At 38.0% G+C, this 14167-nt stretch overlaps 1 protein-coding gene across 2 annotated transcripts in view; it reads right to left on the minus strand.

The window, feature by feature from the left end:
* The window catches only part of TBC1D9 (TBC1 domain family member 9), a 117853-nt gene that overhangs the window by 58539 nt on the left and 45147 nt on the right, over positions 1-14167 (minus strand). For both annotated transcript variants that reach the window (XR_013272315.1, XM_077476941.1), the window contains exons 7-12: positions 6671-6877; positions 6306-6479; positions 4892-5042; positions 4596-4810; positions 693-810; positions 171-456 (exon numbers count right to left, since the gene is read on the minus strand). Coding sequence is in view for 1 of the 2 variants with exons in the window: in XM_077476941.1 (XP_077333067.1) it covers positions 171-456; positions 693-810; positions 4596-4810; positions 4892-5042; positions 6306-6479; positions 6671-6877 (1151 nt within the window). In the remaining variant the exon portion in view is untranslated. The remainder of the gene's footprint in view (positions 1-170; positions 457-692; positions 811-4595; positions 4811-4891; positions 5043-6305; positions 6480-6670; positions 6878-14167) is intronic.

Raw genomic sequence — 14167 nt, forward strand, 5'->3', positions numbered from 1 at the left:
TAAAATCAAATCTGTTAAAATAACTGTTGTCTGGCATAGTCACATTTGATCCTTCTTTCCATTTTACCCAAAATCTTTAAAACCAGGACTAAATCCCTAAAGGGAATCTGTGCAATATTGTACTGAACATCTAGAAAAGCTTATAAAGAGAGATGAGAACTTTAACATACCTCCCCAAGACAGTCATAGCTTCTCCATCATCTTTACAGTTAAGTAGCTTGTCCACATTGGCCTCCAACACAGCAAGTGCCAACTGGAATATCACCTTAATGCCTTCATAGAAGAAACAGTCCACTACCACCACAGCACTTTCAAAAGGCATGACACTAAGGAACAACGTCAGGAACCAAGACAGGGAAATCGTGGAAATTACGCCCAGATCTTGCATACAGTCATACAGCTGGGGCACATAATCATGAGCCAATTCTTCAAAAACACCTTGATCCACAAGAGCTCCTAGAAGAAACAAAATTTTAATAATGCATTTGGTTATTGCAAATGTTCTGTAAAACATATTTTATTGCAAGGTTTTCTTGATTCACATTAAAAAAACATGGTTTAACATATTAAACCAGCTAGTTAAAGAAGTTAGTCACTATGGGTACCTCTCACAACTTACATTTAGGTGTGCCAAAGTTTAGTACAGTGTCTAGTTTTAAAACAGAATACCAAAAATCTCTTCCAAAACGTACCAACAACTCTTGTATTGTAATAATCAGGAAGCATGCGTTCACATAGAGCAACAAGCAACCAAAAGGCTTCTTCTTCCTTTGCGTACAGCAGAAGCACAGAGGTAACAATATTCATGGCCTACAAAATAAATAAATATATAAATAATATATATATATCAGGAAAGGCATACATTAATACAAAGGTAAAAATCTGGCTATAGGCAAAGGCTGTTGCATTATGTCATTTTTTTTTTAAATAGTGCAGGTTAGAAAAAAATTCAGCAATGGGGGTTTAAGTAAACAATGGAATTCCCAGCATAATAATATGTACATTTCATATCTAGTGCCTATTTACTACAGAATATGCTGCTAGGTTATGAGCTACAGTCTCTTGTGGTCCTACCATAAAATGAACTTTAGTATCTATGGTCTAAGAAATTGCATAATAAAGAGTGAATCCCTCCTACCCCTATGTTTTTGGGATAAAAGCTGAAAAAAAATGGTCAGACACACAAGCTCCAGAGATGTGACAATTTCATCTCTCTCTTATGCCAATGACACATAATACAGTACCTTCACTTAACATCATGCAGTGTTTAATGCAGGACCTGAGACATAATGTTCCAAGTGTTTATTTAAGAGGTTTGTCATGAAAAGGGAACATACAGTTGTGCTCATAAGTTTACATACCCTGGCAGAATTTATGATTTCTTGGCCATTTTTCAGAGAATATGAATGATAACACAAAAAAATTTTCTTTCACTCATGGTTAGTGTTTGGTTAAGCCATTTATTATAAATCAACTGTGTTTACCATTTTTAAATCATAATCACAAACAGAAACTACCCAAATGACCCCCCTGATCAAAAGTTTATATAACCTGGCTATTTTGGCCTGATAACATGCACACAAGTTGACACAAAGGGGATTGAATAGCTATTAAAGGTGACCATTATCACATGTGATCTGTTTGTTTGTAATTAGTGCACGTGTATAAAAGGTCAATGAGTTTCTGGACTCTTGAGAGACCTTTGCATCTTTCATCCAGTGCTGCACTGATGTTTCTGGATTCTGATTATTGGGAAAAGCAAAAGAATTGTCAAAGGTTGGGAAAAGGTAGTTGAACTGTATAAAACAGGAAAACAGGAAATGGATATAAAAAGATATCCAAGGAATTGAGAATGCCAATCAGCAGTGTTCAAACTCTAATCAAGAGGTTAAAAATTAGGGGTTCTGTTGAAACCAAACCACGGTCAGGTAGACCAACTGAAATTTCAGCCACAACTGCCAGGAAAATTATTTGGGATGCAAAGAAAAACCCACAAATAACTTCAGGTGAATTACAGGACTCTCTGAAAACATGTGGTGTGGCTGTTTCAGGATGCACAATAAGAAGCAACTTGAAGAAAGATGGGCTACATGGTCAAGTCGCCAGAAGAAAGCCATTACTATGCAAATGCCACAAAGTATCCTGCTTAAAATACGCCAAACAGCACAGAGACAAGCCTCAAACCTTCTGGCACAAAGTAATTTGGAGTGATGACACCAAAATTTTGCTTTTTGGCCACAACCATAAACACTACATTTGGATATTCAACAAGGCCTATGATAAAAAGGTACACCATTCCTACTGTGAAACACGGAGATGGATCACTGATGTTTTGGGGATGTGAGAGCTATAAAGGCACAGGGAATTTGGTCAAAATTGATGGTAAGATGAATGCAGTATGTTATCAAAGAATACTGGAAGAACTTTTGCAGTCATTAGCCAGGAAGCTGCGCATGGGACGTACTTGGACATTCCAACATGACAATGATCCAAAACAGAAGGCCAAGTCTACCGCTCATTGGCTACGGTAGAATAAAGTGAAGGTTCTGGTGTGGCCATCTCAGTCTCATGACCTCAATATCATTGAGCCACTCTGGGGAGATCTCAAAAGTGCAGTTCATGCAAGACAACCCAAGAATTTACAGGAACTGGAGGCTTTAGCCAAGAGGAATGGGCAGCTTTACCATCTCATCCAAAAATATCACAAAAGACTTCAAGCTGTCATCGATGTTAAAAGGGGCAACACACGGTATTAAGAACTGGGGAATGTAAACTTTTGATCAGGGTCATTTGGGTAGTTTGTTGTGATTATGATTTAAAAAGAGTAAACACAGTTGAATGATAATAAATAGCTTCAGCCAAACACTAACTATGAGTGAAAAAAAAGTTTGTGTCATCATTCATATTCTCTGAAAAATGGGCAAGAAATCATAAATTCTGCCAGGGTATGTAAACTTATGAGCACAACTGTATAGGGGTTGATCTACTAAAACTGGAGAGTGCAAAATCTGGTGCAGCTGTGCAAAGTAGCCAATCAGCTTCTAACTTCAGCTTGTTCAAAAAAAGCTGACAACTAACCTGGAAGCTGATTGGTTTCTATGCCGGGCTGCGCCATATTTTTCACTCTCAAGTTTAAGTAAATAAACCCCATAGTGTATGTTTAATGACCACATGTTCTGAGTTATTATATTTAGATCTCAATATTTTTTCCAGATTTTTATTGTACTAAATATAAAGATTTGCAGATTATTCACTAATCGGGAGCTCTATAGCAACACTTAGTACTGAGGGAATAGATTAGGCACTTTAGGAATGCATTTTCTCAGTAGGTCAACAATCTGCTGTCAACAATGTTTTTCTGCATTCGACATGCATTATTCCTTTCAATAAGGCTATATCCAAAACCTCACACACTTACCCTGTACAAATACATTCAGATTGTTCAAACCTATCAATTCGTATTGTATATCATGTAAAAGTGTACTGTTGCACACGATACAAGCCAGCCAGTTAATTAAACAATTTGAGCTACGGTAATCTGATCTTTTTTCATACAGTAGCATTATAGGTGTTTATGATCCTCCCGTACTGTTTATGCTCCATGTAATAATTTTATACAATCGTCCGTAAATGCAGTAAATTATATCAACAGATTATAACGTAAATTGATACCTTTAATCATTACAATACATTCCACATAAAGGTTCGGTGGATAGATAAAGAGATACAGATAAAGAGTAAAATCTAAAAAACATACAATGTAGCATCTTCTATTTGTTTGAGGTAATGTGACTTTTTTCCTGTAACTGGGTCATGGACTAAAACATTTGCAAAAATTATTCTGCTTCAGTCATCAAATTAAATGGAAAATGAACCATAAAGGAAACAGTCTAAAAAAAAACTGCCGACTCTCATTTGTAAACACCCACAGTTTCTGACAGTCTTTGATAGAGCTATAATCTAAACCTGCTGAAATGCTTTCCATACGTGATTAGACAGGAAGCACTAGTAACCTGCTAATAAGCTTTGTAAGTTACAAGTTAAATATTTTCGTATATTACGGATAACCAATGCTGGCCTCCATGGGCCACTTTTACATTTTCATCACACTGCCCATAGACCTCTATGTGTTGTCGTGATGCCAGGAAGTGTTATTCTTGACATTAATTTGGAAACAATGTAGATTTTTATTTCAGTTCAAGAAGATGTAGGGCTGAGAAGAAGCACTCCTTAATGATACCCTAGATTAGGACCAATATAGACCATAATGCAGTGTGCTAAAAAATTAGATCCTGCATGATTTATTCTATTCATTTTTAGAGGATATGCATCTGAACATTGTAGCAGGCTATAACTTAAGTGTGTTGCAGTGCACTACTGATGTGCTTTGCAAATAACTCTGCACTGCAACACGCATCTACTGTGTGTACCATGTATTGAGGTGACACATATTATAACACTTGCTATGTTGTAAGCAAGCTCAGAACTTAAGTACCAACACCTATTAGTGTTACTAAAGCAATGCACATTTTACCAAGTACAATGCACGTGTTCGACTTCCAGGCCAACCCTCTGCAATGTACATTTTTAGTTACCTGGCAGTATCCGATGTTTGGATTTCTGAAGGCATAAGCAGTGAGGACTCTTCTCAAGGCAGAGATCCCAATTTCGTTTTGGAATGCTGGATGTTCTGGAAGAGAACGATGCAAATCCCTCTCAATTTCTTCTGTGGCAAGGTTATACTGACCCATGGACTTCTCCACCAACTCTTCATAATACCCAGGATGAGTAGCCATTTCATTTATAGCACCTGGTAATATAGAACAGCTAATAAAGAACTGCAGGTCTCTACAGTTACCCATCAGTCATTAAAGTTTAAACTGTAACTGACCAGAGAAGAGCAGCCACAGTTCTCCACGCATACTCTCTGGGATTCCTTTCAACACCAGGTCTCTTGTCTTTTGTGTCCGGTACATACAGATTCCCTGGCCATACTCTGCAAAATGAATCTTCCACGCTTGTTCCTTCAGAAATTCTTTGGCCTTTCACAAAAGAAAAAAAGGATGCACAATTTCTCAATTTATAATGAATACTCTTTTGATTCAGATTTTCCTCCCCTTTGAAATGTAATATGTACTGGTAATTGGGGAGAACACAGTATGCTGTTGCTTAGGCTCCACAGAAAAAAAGTCTAATGAAAAAGATCGGTTGAGGGGTAGGGAGACAGAATAGTGGTCATATGTGGGAATGGCTGAACAAAATTCCCTCACGCACATTTACCTTTAACACTTTGAGGAGAGTACATGGCTAACAATGATATTGTGAGATTTCAAGCGGACAGCACACCAGGAGTTAAAAACCTAAAATCTTTACTGGGGTCTTTGTTTTTAAATGACTACATAGCTTGAACAATAGAAAAAATTAAAAAACACCAATATGTGGTATGTAGGTATAGGAGCAAGATCTCATAGTTGGTCTGCTCATCACCAACACTATACAGGTTTCTCCAGCTTAGCCTTTGAGGGATTTTGTTCAATTACATTATATTACAGATCTTATTTCTATACCAATTTTATTACAAGATTTAATTTTCACATTTCAAACATGTTTAACTATTTCATTTTTAACAAAATATTGATTCTTTAAGAATTGCTACAGTCCCGTGAGAACTCAAAAATCTAAGCGCTTATTTGTGTTTGGGAGTAGGACTGAACCTAGTTATTGTATTGTACATTTTAATGTCTCACAATAAAGATAACATTTCTCTCAAAATGACATATACCTGTCATTAAAACAAGGGACACTCACTTCCTTATAACGTGTGGGGGAGAGGGGACTATAATAGGAGCTTCTTTAACAAGCTTATATGCAATCCCTGTGGGTTCTTTTGGTGGGCTAGCGATACATTGCATTAACACAATCTTGAGAAAATAATACTCTGATCAGGATGTCAGGATCATGATGCTTCACGGGAAGTGATGGAGGTCCCCCAATGTCATTTCTAATAAATACAGAGTATGGCAATTTGAAAAGTGAAAGCAATTTGGGTCTATAGGAGACCACCACGTCCACCTCATCTTGTAACACAACCACCTACGCTCTTCTTTGAAAAATCAGCACCGATCTTTCAGCTAAATTTACCAAAAAAAATAATCAATTTTTTACATAATAGTTTCATGGAGATGTAAATGTGCTGACTGGGAATGCAAATCATGAAAACGGATATGCAGTCCAGTAAGTTAGAGAGAGTCATTTGTGGTGCTAGGGCCCAATGTTTTTCTTCCTAGTAAAGCACTGATGATTACCAGTTTAGGGTTAAATTCTTCTTCTGGTGACCTCCTGCGATACATTGTCATTAAGGTTTGGGTGGCAGTTGGAGCAGTATTGCCATTAAGATTTAATGGCCGATCACCATCTACTTCTGTCCGGAGTCTCAGCTGAGGACTACAGGAAACAAAGCTGCTTGCTCTCAAATAAACCTAAAAAAAAAAAAACGTATTAGACTAGGACACAACTAAAAGGCATTTATTTATTATTGCCATAAAGATTAAGGATGTGTGAAAGCAAATGCGGCGTAGAGAACGTAATCGTAATCTATGTTCTCTAATCATAATGTAAATAATTGAAATATATTTCTTGAGCATTTTTTCTCTACCCTGTGCTGTCATACCTCTTCACTCATGCTGCTGTCACTTCCAGACATGTCCTTATCAAAGTACATTTTCAGGGTAGTTTGCTGCAGGAAATCAGATATCCTCTGCACAAGAAAGTCTCTGTCCTTCAAGTTGGCAAATAGGAAGGTCATTCTGTTCTTTGTACTGATAGACAGTGGACTAGGTAGGACACTGGAACTGTCTGCCTTCTCAACAATGGTCACCTACAGAAAATGAAACCCCCTTTATTTCAACAAGTATCTAGGTGACATTTTTGTATAAACACATTTTCTATTCAATTTTCAAAATCTTAAAGGGTCCATTCACAAGCATTAACAGGAGTTGCATTGAGGCAGCACATATAAATAAATGGGCTGACAAACATTCCGAAACATCCACAAAAGTGGACATGAATTTTTGCTAATGCCGCACACTACAGCACATGTGTTACTGTGCATTGTGGTGCACTGAAAAGCATGTGCATTGGAACTGCGTTGCCTTAGTGTACTGGCATGCTATTCAAAATGAATTCTCCTTCAATAAGCGAATGTGTGTTAAGTGCATTGCAGTAATGGAAAATATTACCACAATGAACCCCAATGCAACAATGTGTTTCATCCCTAAGGTAGAGATCATTCCATGAGATGTATAAAAAATGTATCCAAGCCCAAAAGCGGAAAAAAAAAAAAAAAAAAAAAAAAAAAAACAATACATTGCGGGTTACATTCCTTAAATGCGGTGGCTGCATCATTTATTTTTATTTTTTTAACTTCATAGCTGGATCACCAGGTGAAAATTGTGTTATTTTTCAATTTCCTTTAACAGACTAAGCTGTCCAGCAAAAGTGTCGATTAGAGGGTTTGGACAAACCATTTAACACTGACTGGGTTGATTACAATGGTCACATTTTATTAATTTAGTTAAAAGCTATATCTCAAATGGAAGAAAAAAGGTTTCTGTACGTGCTTAAAAGTGTTAACTGGAGTTAGACTTTAGTTTGTTAGTTATTTAAGTAAAGTCCATCTAAATCTACTAGTCCATCTACCCTCTCCAGACAACGATGCTCTCCATTGGTCCTCTGCAATAGTGGAGCCACCACATCTAAGGATGGGTAAGCTGCAGTATATTACATTTTTGGATTTAGATATGCTTTAACCACTAAGGCAGTACCCTCGTAAGTATTCACACCAAACAATGATCAGCAATACGTCTACTTGCTTGTAAGTTGTTAACTTTGTGAATTGCAACATTTCCTAAAGCAGCACTAAATTCTAAATAGTGCATGCACGTACACTTGCAAAACATGTAAGTGCCAAGACTCACTTGCAGTAAATGTTTGGTAGATATCAGATTCACTGCTTTATAATCATTCCTCTTGAATCATTAAACTATACTCCGAGGCCAAAAGTTACACTGACAGGGTTAAAGTTAAAGCCAGTTTTTCCTGTTCGTAAAAGTTTACATGCATTTTTAAATTTAAAGGCCAAGTTTACCTTTCAGAATATATTGCATGATACACTCATATTCGGGGTGTAACATGTTACAGCTCCTGACCCCCTTCCACTGTGACAGCAGGCAGGGGATCCTCTCCCCTACAGCTGCTGTCACATTTCAAATCAGCGAGGCTGTGCAGAACTCCACCCACACAGCAGTGTCATTCACTTGCGTCTGTATGGCAGATGGCTTGGAGTTCTCAATGGACTGTGAGCATGCTGATCAGCCTGTTCGTAGTCCGTACACATTTATTTCAGCTTTCAAACTGACAGCTCATACAAAGGCACAGGCAGAAAGTTGGAGGGAGAGTGTGCAGGAGCCTGACATTGCACCTATGATCCACTAATCTCAGGCTCCGTTAGGAAAAAATAAATAAAAAATACAGTCAGGTCCATAAATATTAGGACATTGACACAATTCTAATCAGGTGAACAGTGTAGGAATTACTACAGTTTGTATTTATGCCTCCCACTTTTTAAGGGACCAAAAGTAATGGGACAGATTAATCATCCATCAAACTTTCAGTTTTTAATACATGGTTGCAGATCCTTTGCAGTCAATTACAGCCTGAATTCTGGAACGCATAGACTTCACCAGACATTGGGTTTCATCCCTGGTGATGCTCTGCCAGGCCTCTACTGCAACTGTCTTAAGTTCCTGCTTGTTCTTGGGGCATTTTCCCTTCAGTTTTGTCTTCAGCAAGTGAAATGAGTTCTGAAGCATTTTGCTGCATATAAGCAGATATTGCCCGAGAACCAGTTCCATTGGCAGCCATGCATGCCCACGCCATGACACTACCACCACCATTCTTCACTGATGAGGTGGTATGCTTTGGATCATGAGCAGTTCCTTTCCTTCTCCATACTCTTCTCTTCCCATCACTCTGGTAAAAGTTGCTCTTGGTCTCATCTATCCATAGGATGTTGTTCCAGAACTGTGAAGGCTTTTTTAGATGTTGTTTGGCAAACTCTAATCTGGCCTTCCTGTTTTTGAGGCTCACCAATGGTTTACACCCTGTGGTGAACCCTCTGTATTCACTCTGGTGAAGTCTTGTCTTGATTGTTGACTTTGACACACATACACCTACCTCCTGGACAGTGTTCTTGATTTGGCCAACTGTTGTGAAGGGTGTTTTCTTCACCAGGGAAAGAATTCTTTGGTTATACACCACAGTTTTCTGTGGTCTTCCAGGTCTTTTGGTGTTGCTGAGCTCACCGATGCATTCTTTCTTTTTAAGGATGCTCCAAACAGTTGATTTGGCCACATCTAATGTTTTTGCTTTCTCTCTGATGGATTTGTTTTGTTTTTTCAGCCTAATGATGGCTTGCTTCACTGATAGTGACAGCTCTTTGGCTCTCATATTGAGAGTTAACAGCAACAGATTCCAAATGCAAATAGCACACTTGAAATTAACTCTGGACCTTTTTATCTGCTCATTGTAAATGGGAGAATAAACACACATCTGGCCATGGAACAGCTGAGCAGCCAGTTATCCCATTACTTTTGGTCCCATAAAAAGTGGGAGGCATATATACAAACTGTTGTAATTCCTACACCATCCACATGATTTGAATGTAAATACCCTCAAATTAAAGCAGAAAGTCTGCAGTTAAAGCACATCTTGTTTGTTTCATTTTAAATCCACTGTGGTGGTGTATAGAGACAAAAAGATTACAATTGTGTCTATGTCCCAATATTTATGGACCCGACTGTATGAATTTTTTTTTCCTGCAAAATTATATGCATTTATTATTTTTCTTAAAACTTGAACCAATGCTTTAAAAGACAATTTTTTTCTCACACTATCTGGTTTACAAATAGGGTCAAATGATTCACTGCCAATTATGGTTGTGCAAAACCTAGATTTTGATATTTGATAAAATATCACCATTTTGGCTTAAAAGTCAATAGGATTTTTCTTGTTTCGTTTTAAGCCTGTGTTGGGGGTGGTCTCTATATATGTCCCACCTGAGTGATACTGTAAGCTCTATGTTTGAAATTCTGTATGTTTTATTATGATTGTCCATGTGCCTGTTATTTCTTCCGCATTAAATAAATAAAAGAATTAAAAAAAAAAGTCAATAGGAAAGGCAAAATTAAAGTGCATCTTTGGCCAACACTTTTTTTAGTGTAGGATTAGAACTCCTGTCAGGTTTTACAATCATCAGAGGCTCAGTTGGAGAGATCCCTTCTCTTCTTTTCTGGTTAAAACGGTAGAATTTCTGTCAACTTTTACTGTCTGTATTCCTACTGTAAATTTCCCCTCACTTGTTGCCTATAAAACGTTGCCCCCAAAACAGAAAGAGGGGAAATCTCTTTAACGGTGCCCTGAATAGCATTACAACCTGACATCCAAAAGACAAAAAAAATAAAAAATAAAGTTTTGAGTGTAGATACACTTTAAGGTGGTTTTAGAGAGTTTGTAAGGGTGCATACAAAGAGAGGGAAATACATATTTATCAAGAATGCAAAAATAAAGCAAACAACCCTAACTACACCCAAAAAAAACAAAAAAAAACACAGCCTTTAAATAAAAAATAAACAGGCAGCAAAAACAGTAATTTTGCAGCAAAACGAATTAAGCTGAAATTCTCCACTCTTCTCTCCTGCTAATTTTTCATTTTTTTGCGGATACTGGTAGACTAAGCCACTGGTTCCTTCTGTGTTGCTACGAGGTGGTATCAAAAAGTTTCAAGAATAGTTTTTTTTTATTATTATTTATTTTTAATTTATATCCATATACAAACACAAATAAAGTGCACCATGCAATTAAATACAGTATACATGTTCCATCCCTTCAAAAAACAAATAGACACCCCCCCACTTTCTTCTTCCCATCTGTTTGCATCCTACACTACACTAAGTTTCCTTTATTTTTGCCCAGTTCTCCTAATTTCGACCAGTTTTCTTCCCCTTACAACCTCTGCATACCTCCTGATCTTCTTGAACACCTTCCAATCTTTCCATCTATTTATCACTCCCGCTATTTCTTCCTCTCCACTATATCTCAGATGTTCCTTATTATACGTCTCTTCTACCGTTCGAATACAATCTTTTATTGTAGGACTTTCTATTTCTTGCCAGTGTCTTGAAATCTGACTTTTAGCTGCGTTTATTAATTATTAATGGGGGATCAAAGATTCTTTATATTGTTTTATCAAACCCACTATCCCGTGAAATAAGCACATCCATGGGTCTTCTGAGATTTCCTTTTTTAGTGATTTCTTTTATTAGCTGAATAATCTCATTACATTCATTTTTAATTTTTGGGCAGTTCCACTATAAATGGACCATTGTTCCCACAGAAGGGAGATTTTTCTATTTGATACCTACTTACTTTATCCGGGGTTCTATATATCGATATATCAAATTTTAAAATAAATCCCTCTAAATCGGAAATCTTAAATATAAATGTAAACAAACAAGAAAAGTTCTTACAGCAGGAATTCCAATTTAGCTGGATGACAGAAATAAATTATTTAGGAATAAGACTGACATAGTCCCATGCCTTTTTGTTGGTGTGTTGAGCCCTCTAACATATGAAATAAATCTTATTGATGTCATCTTTGATCGTAGTGTACTCTTTCTGATTGGGCATCGCATAATCCATCTAATATAGTAGTATGGATGGGGTTCCCCTCCCCAACCTCCCTCCAATCCCAGAGCCAGGGGTGGATTTGCATCCTTTACTTTCAGTCAGTAGGTCCGCAATTGTCGGGTGTGACTCCAATCACCCCCCTCCACCCCGTACACAACCCACAGACCCTAGCCCTCAATCCCCCCTTACCCTTTCCCCCCCTCCTCCGTACCCCCCCCCCTCAATCCATCAACCAGAGATTTCCCCTCCTATTCTTCCACAGTTCTGCTCTAGTCATCTTGAACTCCATCTTAAAAACATCCTTTATTACAGTCCCATTCTATTTAGTCTATAGATGAGTTTTCATCTGTTTTGTTTCTAAAATTTAAATTCTTCCTTGTGACTGTGCATTTTTTGCCATATTTCTTCTTCTGTCTGAGTTGGAGTTTCTTTATAATTCCATCCTGGGATGTCCGGGATTTGTAAGTCAAGTTTGTTGTTACAGAATTCTAAAAGGTCTTCTGCATCTCTCAATTGTATTGATCCTCCATATTTCTGGCCAATTAAGCATGCTGGAAAACCCCAACTGTATTTAATATATTTTGTGTGCATTTGCTCCAATAGTTCCTTCGTATTTAAATGGCAGTCTTCTTCTGATTTTCCTCCATATTTGTGCTGATATATTTTGGGGTCTTCGGATCCTATGGACTCTTTGTATTCCCAGACACCCCTCTGGTGTTTTATCTAAGACAGGATTAGATATTTTGTTCATAATTTTTCTTAAATCTTCTCCTTTTTCTGCTGGTAGCGCACAGATCCTTAAATTCTGTCTTCTGTTTTGATTGTCCAGCATTCTCTTCTGTTCCCGTTGCATGTCTTTGACTTGTTCTTTTAGTTTTATAATTTCTCAGGCTTGTTTATCCGTTTTATATTGAGTTTCCTCTACCCGGGTCAGTAGCTGGCCTAAATCAGTCCGTAATATGGCGATTTCTGTTTTTATTACATTTTCCAATCTCAGGAACATATCCACCATTTCCATTTTTGTTGGCATTTGAGCTCCTGCCCCGTGCTCCTCCATTTTACTTATATCAAGTTCACTTTCTATGCTTATGCTTATATCTTCTCTAGGTTGATCTAATACCTCTCCTTTCTTTTTTCCAGGGGCTTTTTTCTTGTCTTCGTTCCCTTGTTTTTGCTTGTCTAGACCAAAACGTATCTGGGCCTGGACTCTTTGGGCTCCCTTCCTTTGTCAGATATTTCTTAATCGTACTTGTATTTGCGTTATCTTTTGGGGTTTTTGGTTCATTATTTTTTTATGGTTCTGTCTCGCATGATGATTTTTAGCCTGTTCCTGACCGGCGCTTGATGATGTACGTCGGCAGAATGGCACGGGCAGGCAAACTGGCGTACAGGTATCTCCATTTGTAATTGCCGCCCTGCCATCGTGTGCGCACCGGCGGCGGCTTGCGCACGTGCCAGTCAGGAACCCTGTGAGTCCGTTCCCGGGTCCCACGGACTCAAACGCTGCGGGGTTACCTGCGATCGTCTCACGTGGAGGCTGAACGGGGAGATGCCAATGTAATCAGCATCTCCCCATTCTGCCTAGCAACTAGTGACACCGATCTCTGCTTCCTGTGATTGGAGCAGAGATCAGTGTTCACCAACACACAGCCCACATCCCTACACAGTTAGTAACACGCCCCTAGGACACACTTAACCCCTTCACTGCCAGTGTCATTTACACAGGAATCAGTGCATTTGTATAGCACTGATTGCTGTATAAATGACAATGGTCCCAAAAATGTGTCAAAAGTGTCCGATGTGTCCGTCATAATGTCGCAGTCACAATAAAAATCCCTGATCGCTGCCATTGCTAGTAAAAAAAAAAAATATTGATAAAAATGTCATAAAACTATTCCCCATTTTGTAAACGCTATAAATTTTTTGCAAACCAATCAATCGCTTATTACGTATTCTTCTACATATTTTTGGTAAAAAAAATCGCATCGGCCTAAAATGAGGAGAAAAAATGTTTTTTTAATATATTTTTGGGGGATATTTATTATAGCAAACAGTAAAAAATAATGTGTTTTTTTTCAAAATTGTCGCTCTATTTTTGTTTCTAGCGCAAAAAATAAAAACTGCGGGGGTGATCAAATACCACCAAAAGAACGCTCTATTTGTGGGAAAAAAAAGACGTCAATTTTGTTTGGGAGCCACGTCGTACGACCGCGCAATTGTCAGTTAAAGCGTCGCAGTGCCGATGGTGGTCTGGTCTTAAGCCAGCAAAATGGTCCGTTCTGAAAGTGGTTAAAAGTCCCCATTTTCCCTACTCCAGGTCGCTACCTGGTGGTCTACTGATCACTAATAATACAGTGTGTTTTTTTTACCATAGTCCTTTAAACCACTCATTTGCTGTTGAAAAAGATATCATGCGCAGGTT

This window comes from Lithobates pipiens, unplaced genomic scaffold, assembly GCF_037356315.1.
Source record: "Lithobates pipiens isolate NorthernLeopardFrog02 unplaced genomic scaffold, aLitPip1_a1.2 Scaffold_13, whole genome shotgun sequence".
NCBI lineage: Eukaryota > Metazoa > Chordata > Amphibia > Anura > Ranidae > Lithobates > Lithobates pipiens.